This window comes from Asterias amurensis, chromosome 7 (assembly GCF_032118995.1).
Source record: "Asterias amurensis chromosome 7, ASM3211899v1".
Lineage (NCBI taxonomy): Eukaryota > Metazoa > Echinodermata > Asteroidea > Forcipulatida > Asteriidae > Asterias > Asterias amurensis.
In genome coordinates this window covers 1,355,479-1,375,701 of record NC_092654.1, presented here as the reverse complement: position 1 = coordinate 1,375,701, position 20,223 = coordinate 1,355,479, and the positions used below count along the sequence as shown (strand labels likewise).

At 39.6% G+C, this 20,223-nt stretch overlaps 1 protein-coding gene across 2 annotated transcripts in view; it reads left to right on the top strand.

Moving 5' to 3' along the window:
* LOC139939729 (small subunit processome component 20 homolog) overlaps positions 1–20,223 on the top strand; it is a 34,967-nt gene that overhangs the window by 1,220 nt on the left and 13,524 nt on the right. For both annotated transcript variants that reach the window (XM_071935820.1, XM_071935821.1), the window contains exons 3-34: positions 93–159; positions 301–433; positions 1,269–1,457; positions 1,996–2,140; positions 3,280–3,522; positions 4,004–4,162; positions 4,586–4,720; positions 4,855–4,932; positions 5,574–5,770; positions 6,241–6,387; positions 6,544–6,635; positions 7,036–7,144; positions 7,700–7,850; positions 7,972–8,037; positions 8,264–8,413; positions 8,703–8,779; positions 8,965–9,291; positions 9,863–10,108; positions 10,698–10,788; positions 11,232–11,443; positions 12,002–12,168; positions 12,860–12,938; positions 13,973–14,102; positions 14,585–14,808; positions 15,323–15,555; positions 15,831–15,972; positions 16,538–16,628; positions 17,213–17,286; positions 17,576–17,855; positions 18,251–18,412; positions 18,988–19,125; positions 19,505–19,779. In XM_071935820.1, coding sequence (XP_071791921.1) covers positions 93–159; positions 301–433; positions 1,269–1,457; positions 1,996–2,140; positions 3,280–3,522; positions 4,004–4,162; positions 4,586–4,720; positions 4,855–4,932; positions 5,574–5,770; positions 6,241–6,387; positions 6,544–6,635; positions 7,036–7,144; positions 7,700–7,850; positions 7,972–8,037; positions 8,264–8,413; positions 8,703–8,779; positions 8,965–9,291; positions 9,863–10,108; positions 10,698–10,788; positions 11,232–11,443; positions 12,002–12,168; positions 12,860–12,938; positions 13,973–14,102; positions 14,585–14,808; positions 15,323–15,555; positions 15,831–15,972; positions 16,538–16,628; positions 17,213–17,286; positions 17,576–17,855; positions 18,251–18,412; positions 18,988–19,125; positions 19,505–19,779 — 5,009 coding nt within the window. The remainder of the gene's footprint in view (positions 1–92; positions 160–300; positions 434–1,268; positions 1,458–1,995; positions 2,141–3,279; positions 3,523–4,003; positions 4,163–4,585; positions 4,721–4,854; positions 4,933–5,573; positions 5,771–6,240; positions 6,388–6,543; positions 6,636–7,035; positions 7,145–7,699; positions 7,851–7,971; positions 8,038–8,263; positions 8,414–8,702; positions 8,780–8,964; positions 9,292–9,862; positions 10,109–10,697; positions 10,789–11,231; positions 11,444–12,001; positions 12,169–12,859; positions 12,939–13,972; positions 14,103–14,584; positions 14,809–15,322; positions 15,556–15,830; positions 15,973–16,537; positions 16,629–17,212; positions 17,287–17,575; positions 17,856–18,250; positions 18,413–18,987; positions 19,126–19,504; positions 19,780–20,223) is intronic.

Sequence of the window (20,223 nt, the reverse complement as noted above, 5' to 3'; positions counted from 1 at the left end):
GCACCCTACTTCACTAATGAAGCATCTGTGATTTCATTAACAGAAATATATATTAAATAATAACTAATATTTTATTTTCCTTTTTTTACCAGGATTCAGATACTTTCTTTGCTGCGGGTTTAGCCAAATGGATGGACCTCAACTGTACTCAAGATTTCAGTAAGTCTACTAAACTTGGTTTAGTCTCTTTCTGTGTCAAAAATTATCAAACTTAAAAACCTTCTGTCATTATTTAGTTCCGTTGGTAAACTATGTTAAAAGTGCATTTAACAAATTGATGTATACTTTTGTTTCCGACAGCTAATTTCACGAGAGACATCTCTGGTCAAGTTGATAGTTTCCCTCAGCTTGTCCATCATGAAGAGGAGATTATAACAGCCCTCAAGACACATCTAAAGGTTAAGAAAAGCTTGGCGTACCAGCCTCTACTTGAGTAAGTTTCTGTCAGAGAGTTTTTCTATGATTAAGGGAACACGTTGCCTTGGATCGGTCGAGTTGGTCTATAAAAAGCATTTGTAATCGTTTGTTATGGAATGCATATGGCTGGAAAGATGTTGTTAAAGTAGAATACAATGATCCACACAAACATGCCTCGAAATTGCGCGGTTTGCCTTTTACCTCGTCGACTAACACGGTCAGCCATTTGTGGGAGTCAACTTTTTGACTCCCATAAATGGCCGACCGTGTTAGTTCGCAAAGTCAAAGGAAAACCACGCAATTTCGAGGCAATGTTGTGTGGATTATTGTATTCTACTTTTAAAACATCTTTCCACTCATATGCATCTCATAACAAACGGTTACAAATGCTTTTTATAGACCAACTCGTCCGATCCAAGGCAACGTGCTTCTTTAAGGTTTTAAAAACCTCCTACTTTGACATGTGATAAGTGCTGTGCTTTCTGAGTCCTGTGGAATACAGGCTACTCGGGTGGGATTCGAACCCATGACCTCGGTTTTTAGCTGAAATTAACATTGGTTAAATTGTTCAAACTAAGGATTCAAGGTGCTCTAGCCTTTGGGCTAGCTCGGTGGTCTAGTGGTAAAACATCTGTTCTAGCAATGCAAAGCTTGAGGGTTCGAATCCCACCTGAGTTATTTGCCTGTGGATTTTTTTGTTCACAGAACTTGGGAAAGTATAAAACAGTGCTTAATACACTGTGTAACTTGAAGGGTTAAAAACAAATTATATTCTTTATCCCGATGCAAAACTAACATCTTTTAAACAGCATTTCCGTAATTTGTTGACATTTTCTGCTCTGCTTAAACAGCTTGCTTGTGCAACTGGCCAGGGATCTCCAGACTGACTTCTATCCACACTTTGAAGAGTTCTTCAGTATCATTGTCTCTCTCCTCAACACCCAAGACACAGAGCTCCTTGAGAATGCCTTCCGGTCGTTTGGCTACCTCTTCAAGTTCCTGTGGCGGTATCTTGTCAGAGACATCCACATCGTTTTCAGGTCGGGGGATATTTGTTGGTCAGAAACAACAAAATAATAATAATAGTAGTGGCTTCTATATAGCGCTCAAACCCGTCACTCAGTGACGCTCCTGGCGCTTCAGCATTTTTCCTCCCAGTCAAGTGTCTGACAGGAACTCGAACCCATACTCTGCTGATCAGAACCCCAGAGCTTGAGTCTGGTGCACTTGATCACCTGACCCTGGCAGGCTACTTCTTGAACCTTTAACTTTTCTTGGAAGAAGTAAAGCAGATGCCAAAAGGAGAAAGAAAAAGTCCACATTTTGTCCAAACCTACAGTTTTGTCTTTCTGGTGATGCTTAAAGTCTCTAAACCTCCTGATTTGTAACATTTTGGAGGTTCTGGGTCTTAGAATAAGGGTAACCCAGATCCGCAAGCTATTTTGAGGAATTTTCACATCCGAAAAATCTCACCACTGCAAAGTAGCTTTAAAATCTCAATTAAAATTTCAAAAAACTTCTCCATAACAAGGCGTTTAATCTTTGTGGTTTTAAAAGTATTTTTGCTCGGATTTCCAGGTTTTATTCGCCTCTCCTGAGCGAGCACCAGAAGGAACACATCCGTAACTTTGCTGCGGAGAGCTTCGCATTCCTCATGAGGAAAGTCAAGGACCACGGTGACCTCTTTGACATGATGCTGCAAAGCCTGGAAGAGAATCCTGATGTAAGCTCTATACCATATTATTTTTGTCCACAATCTTCAAATTTCTGCAAATGTTTCAAGTTTATTTATTTGTCCACAGTATCAAGATCAGTCAATGATAATATATACATAAACAAATATCACTACAATCTACAAATAGAAAGTAGATGTTCATGTTAAATTTACAAGGATACTGCAGGGGAGCCATTTAAGAATAAGAGCGTTTAACCATGGGCCCCTGACAGGCCTGCACATTGAAGACGCACCAAGAGCCATAAGAACCATGTTATTGAGAGGGTAAATTATGAGGCTTGGGGCTCAATGAGCCAGCTGTATTTATGTCAATTTATAGGGAAGGTAATTTCTCTTAAAGGAACACGTTGCCTTGGATCGGTCGAGTTGATCGTTTTTTGACCGTTTATTATAAAATGCATATGGTTAAAAAGATGATGTAAAAGTAGAATACAATGATCTGCACAAATATGCCTCGAAATTGCGTGGTTTTCTTTTTACCTCGTCCAATAACACGGTCGGCCATTTATGGGAGTCAAAATTTTGACCCCCATAAATGGCCGATCGTGATAGTTTGCGATGTAAAAAGAAAACCGTGCAATTTTGAGAGATACTTGTGTGGATCATTATATTCTACTTTTAAAACATCTTTCTAACCATATACATTTCATAACAAACGGTTTCAAACGCTTTTTATAGACCAACTCGTCCGATCCAAGGCAACGTGTTCCTTTAAGATTAATGGCAAGAACAACCAATGTGCAATGTTTTTCTGTGTCAATTTTTAATATTTTTCTCTTAAGTGCACTTCTGTAGATTGTGCTTAGCTGGGATCCATGGGAGATCAGTGAGTTTTTCTTACTGAATGGATTTCCCAGGATAACCAAGAAATAAATCAACCCAAATAAATAACCTTTAGTTTATAGAAGCCTACAGCTTGGATTAGGCGATATCTCAAAGACGTGACCACCATTTGAGTTAAAAGATTTTCTTTTATTCATTACACGGTGGTTTCTAAATTCTACTAGCAACATGATGACGATCGTCGTGTTGATTTGATATTGTTATAGCTATCATCCCTCAATGAGCTTTAATTTTCGTCAACAAATTGTGTGCAAATTTAATACTTTCTTGGTGGATAATTTCAGCAAACTACAGGTCTCGGGAGATTACTGTTTGAGATGATCAAAAGCGTCAAGAAACAGTTCCACTCATGTACAGAAAAGGTTCTTCCCATTCTGCTGAGTAAATTAGGACCGGTGCATTTCGCTGAGGGCGTCGCCAAACAGTTGCCATGGAAACTGTGTCTGGAGACACTAAGCGCCATGTTTGAGTTCATGGCAGAGTGGACGACCAAGGACCATGCTGGAGTGATATGTAGAATTTTACAGGTAAGTTGTCTTGGTAAAGACTACAATGGCCTCTGGCGGCCTAAAACATCAAAGTATTGGCACACCGCGCCCTAAAACCCTAATCATGTGCACTGCTCACATTATGATGTACATGTAGTAAGGTTTGCAGAGACACTGTGTACATAAAATTTTCTTTTTCATGTTGAAACAGCAGCATTTGTCAACATTCTTTCAGAGGAAAAAAAATCTAACTCTTTTAGTTGTGTGTTTTGATTATTAGGGCCAGTTGGCGGAAGGTTGTTGGTCCAAATCCCGCTTAAATTAATTTTTCTTCGTTCAACCCCAAATATACCCAGTTGGTTTTCCTTGTGGCTAATTATTGAATTATATTCAAACACATTTATTTTATTTTTATCAAGTCAGTATTTGATGTCAAATACTTTTCAAATTGCCATAAATACAGTAACCAGTTTTGTTGTGATCATCATAAATGTCTGCGAAAATTCTTTTTGACTTCCAGGAAGCCTTGACAGCAAAGTACAACCACCTGATCTCTGAGACGGATGAGACCAGAAGGGATGAATTCGCTGAGCATCTTAGCGGACTAGTCATCTTGATGAACCAATGGGTTGGTTATCATGGAGGTTATCTGATACAACATCCTGACTCATATGCAGCTGTAAGTCGCTGATTCCATTCCACTTTTGGTTGTTTTCGTTTTACCCTACGCAGTATGTGCATTTCTCTGTTGATGCACTGTGCCCAGTTCAGCACACGTGTGTGAATCTCCAGATTTTTCCTGATTTTAGGTTTTTTTCCTTTAAAATAACCTAGAGCCATCAAATTTTCAAATTATGCTCGTCTTCGTATTTTCTTGAAAGAAGTAAAACAGTCACAGTCAAAGGGAGAAAGAAACAGTCTGCATTGTGTCCAAAACTGTAGTTTGAAAACCTCCTGAACATCTTGGAGGTTCCGGATCTAGAATGTCTGTAAGACATTTTCAGGAATTTTCACATTTGGCAAATCCCATCCAGGCTGTTCAGCAGAGTGTATATGAAATCATTTCAGTCGGTTTGATTTATTGTTTGGTCTTAATTTCCAGGTGATTTTGAAGTTGATAGCGGATGGTGCAATCCAAGGACAATGTGCAGATGCTGTGCTGGACCTGACAGCGACCCTACTCAATACAACCCAGTGTGACCTCAATAATGAGTCTGTCACTACTCTCATTATGGTGGTAAGTAAAGGATATTAACTACACTCAAGATATTGGGGTGTCATGGCCGAGCAGATAAGAGCGCCGACCTCAAGCTCTTGTGTTTCTGTTCAGCAGGATATCTTAAAGTATAATGTATTGATCTTTTTTTTCAGGTATTCAACAGTAGCTTTGAACAGATCCAGGTACTACACTTCAGTCGTCAACTCTTCGACATGGGATCTTTTGAAAAGGTCTGTCTTCTTAAAATCAACACTTCTTCCAAAAAGAGATTTAACTCACTTCATTCTTACCCGAAAATCTACTCATTTTTTCCCTTCCTTTCTTGCATTATAACATATAACCTTGCAAGTGTCAAATGCCATTTTCTTAAACACCTGAACAAGAATTGCTATGAAAAATGTAGTTTTCTGTAGAGGTACTCTAAGAAAAACCAGTTTTATCAGTGGCCAGGTTCATCCAGCTTGCTTAGTACAGAAAATAATTGCTTAGCAGAAACATGTTACCAACCAACATACCTTCTGTATTGTTGTTTGACTGGTCCCCTGCAACATTCTCGCTTAGCAGGAGAATTTGCTCAGCACCGTTTTCTCGCTTTAAAGCTTAGATTCTTCACTTTAAACTTGAACCACATTTGCTCTTACATCAGGATGTACTACACCCTCTGTTGCACTTTTGGTTCATCCCGCTTGCTTAGTACAGAAAATAATTACTCAGCAGAAACATGTTACCAACCAAGATACCTTCTGTATTGTTGTTTGACTGGTCCCCTACAACATTCTCGCTTAGCAGGAGAATTTGCACAGCACCGTTTTCTCGCTTTCGAGCTTAGATTCTTCTCTTTAAACTTAAACCCCATTGACTCTTACATCAGGATGTACTACACCCTCTGTTGCACTTTTGCCACGCTGTGATGAGTGAAACGGCGCCCTCGTCATCCAGCGTGCATCATGGCGTCTTGTTCACACTCTGCAATCTGATCCTCAGTAAGCAGCCGCCCATAACAGACGGAGCTATGCTGGACGGGTACTCACCGTATGTGGTTGACTTCAGTCTGGATGTTTACAAAAGGTATCCCTGCGCTTCGTTTCAATAGTTAGAATTAAAACTTACGGGGCGCTAGATGGCAGCAGGCTTTCCAGGTAAATATACTGTTCTGGATAATGTGCGCAAGCTCAAATCTGCGTAAACACTGGAAATTTACCTGCTTAGTCTGCTGCCACCTTGTGTTCTAAAGTCTCCTATTCAATAAGTTCTTTCTTTCGCAGGAAGAATAATCCCCAAATAGGGGGATACACAATCTAAGATTCAAACTTTGTAGCCTTAAAAATTATTTAAATTTTTGTTTAAATGATTACTTCAAAATGAAACGACTCTCGAAATGCTTTATACTATCAAAATATACTGTAGGCTTCTAACCAAAGGTTTTTCTTGCCATTCATTTTAAGAGTTGCTTCCGAACCTACACATTCCCTCGTAATATTTTGTTTCTTCTAAATAAAGTAAGAACAAATTCAATATGTTGTCAAACTTTTCAACAGCCAAACCAAGAAGAAGAAGAGCAAGAAGCATGCAGCAAATTTCCCAGAGTACCTCGTGTCGTTACTGGAGTTCAGCCCAGAGTTACTCGGCCAAGAAAATGTGGTGTCTGCACTGTGGGGCGCCCTCGTTTGTCTACCTAGTGCCAGGTACTAGAAATATTATTAAACTAACACCATGAGGTAATTTTTAAATACATGTTATACTGACAATGTCATTTCTTTAATTATCATATAAGTGTGTTATTGTTCTTGTATTTTAAAAGAATGAAAGTTTCTACTAATTTTGTTGGTTTTGTTTTCCAGACCCCTTAATGGTCGGAATGTGACGCCCAAGTTGAAGAGCCTCGTTGAGACGCTGTGGGAAACAGCCGAACAGCAAGAGGGTACAACCAAAGGTAAATTATGTTCATTAAATATGTCGGATTATTTTGTGGTAGCCCACAAAGTCACAATTTTTTTTTAGGCCAATGCTATTTGAATCCATATAAACTCACTCCTTATTAGAAATATTGAGTATAAAATGATGTTTTTTTCTATTTTACGCAGGCATGATATTCTTTTTACTCTAGTCTGATTTCCGATTGCTCTTTTCCCTCGGGAAAAACTTAATAATTGTGTTTGAAAAGCCTGAAACGTCTTCTAAAGCTTACACCACGGCTGCATGTAGGCTACATGTAGATCAGCCATTGTACTCAATAAAATGTTACTACCTTTTCCCAAGGACCAAATATCCTGCCTGGTTAAGTTACAAACACATGTCTAGTTTTTATTGTTATTATTATTTATTCCTTACAGACACACTGTTGTACGTGTTATCGCAAGCTTCATGCACGCTACTCCTCTGTGGTAAAGAAGAACCAACTCAATCTCTCTTAGAAGAAGACTTCATTCTGAAAGTTCTCAGGTAGATATATAGGATTTGAGGCATTGCATGGTTAGGTATAAATGTGTATTCGGTTTGCGCTAACACTAAAGTAATAAATAATAATAACCAGTTTTTATATAGTGCTCTTCAGACCTGAAGGGCGTCACAAAGGGCTTCCAAAATTATTACCCCTGGTCACTGGGCCTTAATTCATTTCTTAAACCATTTCAGCTCCCTTGGGAGTATATAGCCTGTGCAACAAATATGCGCTACTCGGCTAAACCAATCACAAGAACCATCTCTGCCCTCATAGGTACCCATTTACCCCATGGTGGAGAGAGGCATTTATAGTTTAATGTCTTGCTCAGGGACACAAGTGTACGACCGGGACTCGAACCCACACTCTGCTGAACAGAAACACAAGAGCTTGAGTTCAGTGCTCTTATCTGCTCAGGTACAACACACTACCATGTGTGTAACTACTTGCCTTTGAGAACTTGTCTTGCAATTTTTCTACTACCACTGAGCTAGCCATTTTGAAGGAATTTTCACATTCATCAACTCTCATCCTTGTGCATCTCTTCTTCCTTATAGATCGTGTCCAACGTCTTCTCACGTACTCCTTGTAGGAGATCTATACTTCACCCAATCAGCCATTCTTGGAAACACCAGCGTTCTTTCAGACGAGAACCTTCAGACCCTATTCCCGGTTCTGCAGCCAAATCTGTCCTCGCCACACAAGCAGGTAAAACATTGAAATGAGATATTCAAAATTTCATGATGTATTTTTTCAATACCTATTTTGTAATAGCTTCATAAATTTATTGAGGAAATAATAATTTTGATATTTGTTTGATTTACTGAAGGTGAGGACGTTGACACTGCGGATATTGTCACAGTTTCCAGTTACACTCCCATCAATACCAGATCTTGTAAGTAGGAGTGACAAACATCTATGACATACTGATGAATTAAATTTATTTTAATTTTTAATTCTGGTTATGAAGTTAAGAATTCTCAGAAAAGCAATTGTAATCACTGTACTAACCAAGAACCCAGTGGAAAGAAGACAAGAAAGGAAGTTGCATACAAACAAACAAACAAACAAACACCACACCAAACAAACAAACAAGCATTTCTTTCTCTCTACACTAACAGCCCGTCCGTCAGGTGTGTGTCTTCAAACTCTGTCTGGAGGCTGAGATGGTACCAATATCCGTGGAGAACTATCGAGAGAAACTCAAGCAACTCCAGAAGTTAAGCTTTGATGCGGTCCTGCCTAACGTACCTGTTGGTAACTTCAAAGAGGTATGTGCAGTTAGTGTCCGGCGTATATGATGTGGCTTATCTGACTTTCAGAGGTCAAGAAAATCACTGCGTCTAATCTAACAGTGCGTCTTATCTGATATGTCTTGAGTTCCTTGTGATGATCACCGAACAAAACCGTACATTTATACTCCTTTCTTTCATCAAGGGTAATCCTACGTGTAATTTTATGAAATTTTATGTGAAGTTTTAAGATAACCATGATGCTCCTTAAACATGTTTTAGTGGAAAGATGAGACCTTCAGTTCGTACAATTTTTCACTCTCTCCAGGTGGCCTTAAGATTTCTGATTGGAACACTCTATGTGAACTTTCAGCTGCTGTGGCAACCAACCATGGAGCTTATCAAGTGAGTATTTAATATCGGGCATAAAAACTGATATCTTACAACCATATTACTTTGAAGTGAAATGATTCTAAAAGTGTGTATTAAACTATCCAATAAGCTGCTGTAGGCTTCCAACCAAGTAAGTTTGTGTTGCCATTCATTATAACAGTGATAACCAAACATGTACCTTCCCTTTAACTTTCTAGATCTCACGCCTATGGTATGGAGAAAAAGTGTTTCTGGTCCGTCTACATGGAACATCTGAACGACTTGGCGTCAGTTCACGAGTCTGCTATCCGTCTCAGAGATGACGCTTCAACCCCGACCCTCGAAGACTCCACTGAGGTGGAGTCGGAGGACACGCAGGATCTGACGGAGCTGTATGGGAAGGTTTACAGGGAAAGTACGGCCGATGCTGATAGGCCAGACCCCTGGAATGTCAGACAGATGATGTGGAGAACGATGGGTCTGTTTGCTGATCGGGCAGAGGGTCGCTCCAGGGACCTTGTGCCTCTACTCTTTAGATTCATTGAGTAAGTTCATTGTTTATAATTTTCTTGTTACTTTATATTGAGTTGTTGATCATTAGATACACTAAGTAGGATTTTAAACTTGATACAATCGTGTGAGGTTTGTGGAGTAATATTGGCCCAATTTCATGGCTCTGCTTACCGTAAGCAAAGAATCGGCGCTCACAGAAGCAGGGAATTCCACACTAACCTTAAGCAAATTTCACGGGTAAGCAGGAAATTTTTGCCTGTGCGCATGCTTACTCCATGTTTCTAGCCATTCTTTGCTTGCATAGTTATCACTGAAATTCGGCGCTTGCACAGTAAGCGGAGAATTGTGATCAGAACCAGAGCCATAAAATGGGGCCCAGAAAATAAGGCAGTAAATACTACTTTCGCTTAGTGGATTGAGGAGGCTTCTCAATCTTAACTTCATCTCTGCGGAGTGAGTTCTTAACTGGTTCTAGGCTGCTCTAGTCATCATCAGGAGACGGCTATCTATGTGGCAGCCGAAATCATGATTCGTCTGATCAGGGTGAAAATTTCTTGAGAAAATTTTGATTGACTGTTTATTATGTTTTCCCCTCAAAAACAGAAATGAGTTTCAGCAGTCGAATGTCAACAATGCCCCAGCGCAAGACATCAGAGTCAGGTCTAGTCAAAATTCTAACGCCAACGTTGACGCCATCGTTGATACCAGCATGGATCAGAGGGAAGATGGGGATGAATCATGGGTGGAGCTCCAGGAAGATGAGGAGGAGGAGGGTGAGGAGGTGGAGGAGACTCCGAGACGAGGAAGGAGGAAAGGAAAGAGAAAGAAAATCAAAGGATCAGTTTATCGGTAAATCAAAGTCAGATAATTTGTATGACTTGTTTTTACCCCTACACTGGTGTGCATCAAGTACTAATAATAATAATAGTGGCTTCTTATATACTGCATATCTGTTGCTCAGTGACGCTCAAGACGCTTTAACATACAGTATTTCTTGAAAGGTACGCGGGACTTTGTTTGAATTATGAGACTTACTCCTTTCACATAGCACTAAGGTGCTGTGACGCAATTTATGCACTGTATACTTGGTACTTTCCCGAGATCTGTGAACAAAATCCCCAGGCAAGTGACTTGGGTAGGATTCGAACCCACGACCTTTGAATTGCTAGAGTAGATGTCTTACCACGGGACCACTGAGCTAGCCTGGTGAGTAAAGGCAATTCAAATCCTATGTGGGACACTGACTCCCAAAACGGCACAACCCAAATTATTGTGATGATGACGTCGGGTGAATCGGGTCTCTTGAACCTTTTTATATTGAGCCATAACCTTGTTGCTCTTACAGTGTTGTCTTGCAACAGTTCAATGACATGCAAATATTTAACTTACATAAAACGTGATAATGTAAATTATATTTGTATGTCTTTGATGATTTCAGAGCATTAGTCACCTACCTTCAGCTTTTCAGCCGATTCAAGGATCCCAAGTCAATGTACAAGGAACCACAACTACGCCAGCTCTATCTGAAGGTAAGACCTGACAAACTCAATGAGTTTAACATGCTAGAAATCATCTGTATCAACTCAAGACAGTTGTAAAGAAAGATACCACTACGCCAACCCACCCACCAGTTTCACATGCAAGAAGTCATATGGCATTTTTTTGACCATGCAAGTGTTAGGTCAACAAACAGACTTGTTCAGAAACAGACTTGTTAGTTATTTGTAGCTAACAAACTAAACGTATCCTGTTCCTGCCTTCGTGCACCATTGAGCCAAGCCCAACTACCAGTTATCTCCAAGGCAGTACAAGTAGCATCCAGCAAAAGAGTCCAGCATTCTCTTGAAGACAATCAGAGCATACTGTTAAAATTTTTGAATTGTCAACCACCGGCAACACTACTCAAAAGAGATTTACACATGGTGTTCCCGCAAACCTCACCTATTTAGACTTTTGTTTTGTTTTCTCATAGTTGTTGTCCAGTAACTTCCCAGACATCCAGAAGACTGTCCTGGCCTGCCTGATGACCTACAACCACCCCTACCTCAACCCCTACAAGGAAAACCTCGACGGGCTCATGGAAGACAAGAAGTTCCGTGGTATGCTGGTGCAGTTTAGCATTGACGAGACGGCGGGCGTGGTTGCAGCCAATCACAGGGAAGGACTTCTGCCGATACTCATGAGGTAAGATGAGGTCGCAGTTCCTCAGTCCGTCTTGAGAGGGGACTTTAACAAATGTTTGCCGTTGGGTTTTACCCTTTTAGAGATTGCAGTAGCCACAAACGGCTTGTACCAAAATGCCCATAGCGGCCACAAACAGCTACAAGATCTGACCTACTTCTGCTCAACTATGAAGGTCAAAGTAAAGGTCATGACCTGGGTTGACCTTACTCATTGTATCCATCTATGTTTCTACACACAACATACCTTTTTTTTCAGACACTTTTACAGAATTTGTTTTAAATATATCAGCAACAAAAAGCATGTCTGGACGTATGGTAATGATTATACAGAATCTAATGGTCTCTAGGAGCGGGTTATTAGATATTATACAGCATTGGTTAAGTTTTAAAATGGTTATCAATTTCAAAATAAAAATGTTCTGGCGATATCTATCTTCTGCAGAAAGGTGATTTTACGGTGCTAGATAAGATTTTAATTACTGAAAAGATTGTGAGATGTGTCTTCTTCAGTTCCTTTTATGAATTAAACTGAGGGTTTTTGGGGGGATTATGTTTCAAGGATTCTTTACGGAAAGATGATGAGCAAGACGGGACCTGGCACCCAAGGAAAGAGCGGGGGTGCTGTTCGCCGCGCCACGATCTTACGCTTCATCGCTGGTTCCACGGCCAGCGAGATGGGTGTGTTTCTGGACCTTGTTTTAGAGCCATGTCAGCCCATCATCAAAGGTTAGGTGTGCTTCAAATAATCAAATTACAGTTTAACACTCATGCTTGCTTAACCCTTTGGGGACTGTAACAGCTGCAAGTGGCTTGTACAAGCCTACAGCAGACACAAACGACTGCAAGATTTGACCTTCTTCCATTTAACCAAAGGGTCGACAAAGCTATCTAGTCCAAATCGTTAAAAAAGGTTTTGCATTTTTGAGATATCAAAATGAGATCACTGTTATCTTTTTACATTAAACCGCATTACTTCAAAGTGAAATGTTTCTTGAATAAGCCATTTGCGAGTTAGATTTGAATAATGTCTGGTACAATGACTGGCTTGGTTACAATGCACCCTTTACATTTGAGTTCCTCAGACTATCTAGACAGTTGCTACGTTACGTGATTAGGGGTAAGCTTTTGTGTAGCAACCTCCAGGATGAGCAAACCCTGGTACCAATGTGTATGGGTGTTCACTGTCTCTTACGCAACTACGCAAAAGCTTGCCCTTAATCGCATGGCAAAGCAACTGTCTCGATAGTCTGAGGAATTCAAATGTAAAGGCTGTAGTGTAACCAAGCGAGTCAATGTACCAGACATTATTCAAATCTAACTCACAAATGGCTTATTGCTTTGTTCTATTGAAAGCTGCAGTAGGTTTCTTATCAAAGAGTTATTACCAAATGTACACCTTCCCTTCAATACATTGCAGGTGATTGTCGAACGATGGTGACTTCGTACCTTGAGTCATTGACACTTCCTGCCGTTATTCCACTCAAAAAACAGCAAAGGTAAAATTTCCTGTTTAGTTTTTTTTTCTCTCAATATTATTTGTGTGATTTCTTATTCTTTCAATGTAATTATTGCAAGAGCATTTTTTCATTTTCTTTTGTCAAATTTGTCTGAATATACAGTGCTGAAGTGATAGTTTATGTTATTTGATGGTATGTGCCACAAAATATTGCAAGTTGTGGATTTATTGTACAAATATGGGTAAAATATCCAATGTTCATGGGAGCAATCAGGAAGGCGCTATTCAAGAATAAATATGTCTTGCGCACCCTGTGTTGCTCCTTGAAGCCGTAATATTTCAACAATTTTCTAAGATCAGTTTGAAAACTCACTTGTTCATTATGGCTATTTGGTAATCTTTCTCTGTCTGTTTTTCCTCTTTCTTTATTTCGTTCTTACTCTCCCCTACTGTGTGCGAATCCATTCTCTTGAACCTTGAGCACCTTAATCTGGTAGAGTTGGTGCATTGCAATACTCTGTATTATTATTATATTATTAAATATTTAAGTTTTATGCTCTCCTGGACATCCCACTGTTGTTTAACTAATTTTGTTTTGATTTTTTGGGTTGAACAAAGAATGGACTGAGTGGGATTCGAACCAACCACCTCCGGATTAACGTGCCGGCGCTCTACCAACTGAGCTATCTAGCCCTATATTGGCGGTGTCCCTATTTTGTCAATATCTTTTGTTTTGGTTTTTAAAAAAAAATTTCACTGTTGTTTAACTAATTTTGTTTAGATTTTTGGGGTTGAACAAAGAATTGACTGAGTGGGATTCGAACCAACCACCTACGGATTAACGTGCCGGTGCTCTACCGACTGAGCTATCTATATTTAGCCCTATATTGGCGGTGTCCCTATTTTGTCAATATCTTTTGTTTTGGTTTAACATACACTTGAATCAATATCATTATTATTATTATTATTATTATTATTATTATTATTATTATTATTATTATTATTATTATTATTATTATTATTATTATTATTATTATTATTATTATTATTATTATTATTATTATTATAATGCAGTATGTTGGACACCATAGGCATGATCTTCAGTAAGTTAGGTCTTGCGATCGCACCCTACGCTACCACCATCCTCCATCTTATCACCTCCCTGTTGGCCAGTTATGACCGATTGCTGGACCAGCGAGAACAGGTAAGGCACACAGAACCATCCCTGACTGTGTTTCTGTGCGGTGTTATTTTGAGTTGTTAAAAGCAAGTTTGGTTGGTTTGTTTTTGAAAAAAAGTTCTTCATGTGTGAAGTGATGGTCCAGGCCTATTTCCCATGGCTGTTTTTTTTTTAATTAAACTTTTTATTTTAAAATTGTCAATGTGTGGGTCTAAACAAAATAGCTTAAGCACAAAATTGTACTAACGAAAGTATAAACAAAAAAAATTTTTAAAAAGGAAACGGGGGGGGGGGGGGGGGAAACCAAAAACAAATTGTTGAAGTCAAATATTTTGGTGGGTAGGTCTCTAAAAGGTTTTTTTGAAAAAAAAGAAAAAAGTAAGCGTGACCTTGTAAATTTAAATGTAACACCATGCAACATTCAAGACATTCAAGGTTTAATCAAGTAAGTTAAGAAGAAATTAAGTTAAAAAGAAAATGTGAAACCTTTTTATCAACACTCACAGATACAAGTCTATGCTGTTGGCCAGCTGAAGAAACTTCGCCAGCTAGCCCTCCTGCGATTGGTTGAATTCTTTGGGGTCTTTGAAGAGCACCCGTTCTCAGCCAATGAGATTGATTGTATCTTCGAGGCAGCGGTGTGGCCCCAGATCGGCAGCCTGGCCAATGAGTGTCTAGCCACTCCAACGCCCTTGTTGAAGCTCATTCTTGCGTGGAGTAAAAACCCAAGGTACATTCAAAATGACACTGGTATCTTAGAGCAAGATGCCCTACCCTTTTTTGCTAAGCAAAGAGTTTTGCTAAGCAGTGTTTTCTGCTGAACAGCTTTACGTCATTGGACCTGGGTGGTAAAGTCATTGGTGCTTGAGTGTGGGTTCGGATCTTGGTCGTGATTCTTATGTCCTTCAGCAAGATACTTTACTATAATTGCTTCTCTTCAGGTTGATATTGTGTATGAAAAAGCCTTTGTAGCGCCGCGGCTGCCCAGGTTGTGTACTCCACAGAGAGCTGATTAAAAGAATGTTGTTGGCCCAATGAGCAGGGCACTAATATAAAGCGCATTGATACTTTAATTGTAAAATGCGCTATACAAGAAGTAGTTATTATCATCATTACTCGGTAAAAGGTCGTTGGGTCCCTTAAAGGGGGTGAAGCCAATTCTGCTGCTGGGACCTGACAAAAGTTTCATCTTAGCTCGTCTTCATCATCACAATTCTTGGCATTTTTTTCTCTCCGTTCAACAGATTCCATCCCCTCTTTGCCAAGCACCACCCCTCTGACCAAAGTTGCACGGTCCTCCCCAGCGTTACCGCCCTCCTGTCCGCCCCGACGGTCTCGGACGCGGTCGTTGCCATGGTGATGGAGATTGTGCAGAGCCTTCTCATGGAGGATGATCCCGAGATGGAAGATGATGGGGAGAGGTCACTGGAGGTCAATGACCTACTGGAGGTCAAATTGGAGAGTAAACAGTTCACAGGTGAAATAAAGTCATTATTCCTTGCTGTTTGAATTAGTATATTATCCTTGGTTGTAGAAATTATGATTATGAATTGCACAATCAAGAAATTGTGATCCAGTAACTAGTCGACAATACTTATTCTAGTCATTTTGAAATCAGTGGTCAGCTTGGTAGGATACAAGCCTACAACCTTGTGATTGCAAGTCCCGCGGTCAACCACTGGGCCATGGTGACACTTACCAAGTTCTCCTTCTTTCCAGACAACTAAATCCAAGATTTTTCGTTATATTCAGAACCTCCGAGCCTGGGAACCAGGCTTCTCCTCCCCCATGTACCAGCGGTCCTTACATACCTCAGCTCATCTGTTGGGAAAAGCACCCAGAGGAAGGGAGAGCGGAGCAGTCTACCGATGAAGGATCTTAACATCATCTCAAAGTAGGATCTCCATTTCACATCCCCCGCAAAAATCAAAAATCAATATCTCTGTTTCAGCCCGATTTTGATGGATCCAAAAAAAATGTCTGGATACAAACTCCTCGACCTTTAATCTTAGAAATTGGACCCACAGTCATAAAAGTGTCGAGCGCATATAGATTGCTAAGTACATTTTACCGTTAGTTCTGTGTGTAGTTGTGTCACCCTACAAAACCTGACCAGTTGAATGGCTTTGAAGGGTCGGTGACCATCAAGTACAAACATGACTCGGCAAATTTAAGTTGTTTACCTGTTTGTCTCGTCTCCATGTTTGTAGTTTTTTTTGTCAAGGCTGTCTTCTACCACCCTTGGCTTAATCTGACAGCATTATACTCTCTTTATTGTGGTCTACATAAACTAAGTCTTTCCCCCTTCATTTCTGTGCTTATTATTTTGCTTTTCTATGGCATATTTTGTATACATGTTATATTTTGAGAAGAGAATAATGGAATCAATGTTGACTTGAATTGATTTGAATTGAATACATCAATAGTTTATTAATACAGATTATTTTGAATTGTCGTAGGATAAGCTTATATGTCAGTGATCCCGAACAGAGTGCAATGCTGGTCGGCCTTCTACTTCCGATCTTACAAAGGACAAACGAAAGGCATGAGGTAAAGGTTGCCGTGTTTTGGTTTTTCTGAAGTTGCTCACATTATTCTCAAAGCGTTTAAGGTGATCCATTACTGAAACAAACCATAAAGGAAACTGACTTTAACTTTTTATTAAGTTTGTGTTAAAGGCACTGTACACGTTTGGTAGTTGTCAAATACCGGTGTTCTCACTTGGTGTATTCCATCATAAGCATAAAATAAAAGCCTGTGAAAATTTAGGCTCAATCGGTCACCGAAGTTGTGAGAAAATAATGCAAGAAAAAAACACCCTTGTTGGACGAATTTGTGTGCTTTCAGATAGGAACAAAAGACTTCTAGCTAGAAGTCTTTTATTATTTTAGTGAGAAATTACCTCTTTCTCAAAAACTACACTACTTCAGAGGGAGTCGTTTCCCACAATGTTTTATACTATCAACAGCTCTCCAATGCTTGTTACCAAGTAAGTTAATGTCTGTTTTGAGTTTTAAACAAAGATAAATATTTACTAGAGCAAGATTTGAACCAGCAACATGTGGTTCAACATGATCTATCAACTGGGCTATGTATAACATTTTACAATTTTTATTTTGTATTTTTTTAATCAGACCACTGAGTTGGATATCCTTCACACGGTCAAGAATGTGATCAAACAATGTCTTACTCCTGCAGACTTCTTAGGGTAAGTTTTTAAGACAAAAGAGTGTTCCTTTTCCTCTGTCACACCTCTGACACCTCCCCTTTCATTAAAACATTTCTCAGATTGTGTATTCCATTATGGATTATTCTTCCTGCGCAGGCAGAACCCTTCCAGATTTGTTGGCAATACCTAAAAAAAAGTACCACCTTTCGAAATGAAATTTCACGGGTAGTTTCATTGCATGTTTCTACTAAAGATTACTACAATCAAATGGTTCATAAAACCAAAGGTATATAAAATAAAAAAATTAAATTTTATCTTATTACAACAGCCTTCTCTCCCGGCTGTTCTACCGTCTGACGTTTCGGCAGTCCAGAGCAGCTTTATGCGATGTCTTCACCGCGATGTCTGATACGGATCCAACCATGGCCGATATTGCCCGTCTCATGAGGCAGCTCAACTCCTGGGATCGGAAACATGTGGACGAACGCGACTACTCGTACCGACTGGCTGGATTCAGATTGGCCAATGAGAGGCTCGCATCAATGGAAACCATCGACGTGGTGTTCTTGACGCCTGTGATGTACAATTGCCTCTATATGATAATGAAGGTAAGGCCTTAGATAAATTGATAAAAATAATATTAATATTAATATTAATAATTCATGGGATAGATCATATGCTTCCAGATGTTCCATATGTTCTGCGCCTTGAACCCCCAACAGGGTGGATGCGTGCGCATTACAAGTCTTATTATTATTATTGTTATTAGATGTTGTAGCCTTAGATAAGACGAAGAAGATAGCTGTGCCAATGATATAAGGGTATCTACGAAGGAGGTAGAAAGCCTGACTCAAGGAGTCTCTGCCGCTTGTCCTCAACTGTTCCTTGGAGAATGGTTATCGACAGGGAGTCGTGACGGGAAACATGACCATTGCCTATAAGTCCGTAATTCATTAACAACAAAACCAATCTTTGACTTTACTTTTATTTCAATCCGTCTTAGATTGACGACATGTCGATGCGAGATAACTCCTCCTACTTCCTGAAGGCTCTGGTGACGAAGCTAGCTACTGAGGAACCCGACAGTGAACATTCAAACTTTGACAATGTCATCACTCACAGACTCGCTCCAGCCATAAGAGAATCGCTGAGATTAAAATCAGAGGTGAGAACCGTTTCATGGAAAATTTTATCCAAAGATGGAGATACTAGGCGTCAAGGTCTTTGATGTCCTACTTACTTGCTCATTAGGAGTATCAGTGTGTTCTTATTTAATCATTCAAAAATATCTGTGACAGCTCATCCATTCTAATCGGTTTAGAGGACATCACGTGGCCATGTTTAAAACGTTTGGTATAATCACTGTATAATTTCTGTTTAATCATCACAAAACGCCTAGATATTGCTATCATTGTTTATTCTTTTGTCAATGAAATGTCAACAGAAAAATAAAAATTAGTTTTGTGTCAAGAAATTTAAAACTTATGATTTCATGATACATTGGGAAATTTTGTATTGGGTAATGACCTTTGCTTTGACCTCTGTTGTGTTAGGGGGTAGTTTAAACCTTGCGGCCGTTTGTGACTGCTAGTGCCATTTGGGTACAAGCCGCTTGTGGCTGCTATGGTGCCTCTAAGGGGTACTTGGTAAAGTTATCAAGAACCAGGCCTGACCGAGTTTAAACCTCTTCCCCAAGCTTTATTTTTATATTTATTAATTGTTGCTTTTAATCAATCATAGAATTCCAGGCATGAGATGATAGGACTTCTGTCGGACATTGTCAAACTATTCCCGAATCATCCGCAGTTCCAGTGCATGGGCATCCTACGCAATGAAGACATCGAGAAAGACTTCTTTGAGAATATCAGACATATACAGGTAAGCCATGGCCGACGCAAACCAACCAATGAAGAGCTGTCTTTCAGAACCGCTGACCAATCAGATTGAGTGGTTGATTACGTCGTTTGTTGTCACTGACAATTTTGAGGTTTGAGATTGTAATAGTTTGTAGACACTTTCAATACCACTTCTCAACTTGCCCTGTAGGTTACTTAAAACTGTGTGACATCTTTGTTTAATATCCTCATACTTTCTTTCTTTTCAGATGTGAATAATACATTTTTAAAATGTGTTAATTTATTTTTGAGTGAATGAATATTTATCAGTTCTTGAAATACCAATAAAGGTTTTAAGGTAGTGAGCCAATGTAAAATCTCTTCATGCTACACTCTTACGCGTAATTTGTTTCTCTTTACAGCACCATCGCCGCATGAGGGCATTACGCCTTCTAGCCCTCCACGCCAAACAAGGCGATTTCACACACAGCGCCCTCTATCAGTTTCTCTTGCCAATGGCAACGGCGATCATCTTTGATCCAGTGATCTCGGCCAAGAATCCCAACTTGGTGATTGAGGCGATCGGCGCAGTCGGAGCTGTCGCTAGCCAGTTGCCTTGGCGATGGTATTACCTGTTGCTACAGCAGTATTTACGACTGGTCACAAAAAGCATCGACCAACAGAAGACAGCCGTCAGGTAATGTCATTCCTAAGTTTTATAACCGCCACAGCATTTTATTTCATGTAGTCTTTGATACTCCCAATTGATTGTACTCTATCTTATTAAAAATATTAATATGACAATAAAAATAACAGTAATAAATCAAACCAAAACATTCGTAGTTTTTTATATAGTGCTTTATCTACGTGCGTCTCAAAGCGCTTATCATCATTTATTTCTGGACAGGTTTTTGAAGTTTGTTAAATATGAGACCCATTTTAAGTAACACTTTGTAAGTGTTAACAAGGTACTGTGACAAACTCAGCAGCCACTGCCAAAAATGCCGGGTAAACCTCATCTCTTAGTGATATGTGGAAGTGGGTTATTTTACCTGTATTACACAACACACAGACTAACAGCCTTTCATCCATTCAAAGGACGAATGTCTTGAAAAGTGTCTTGCTTAAAAACACAAATAAG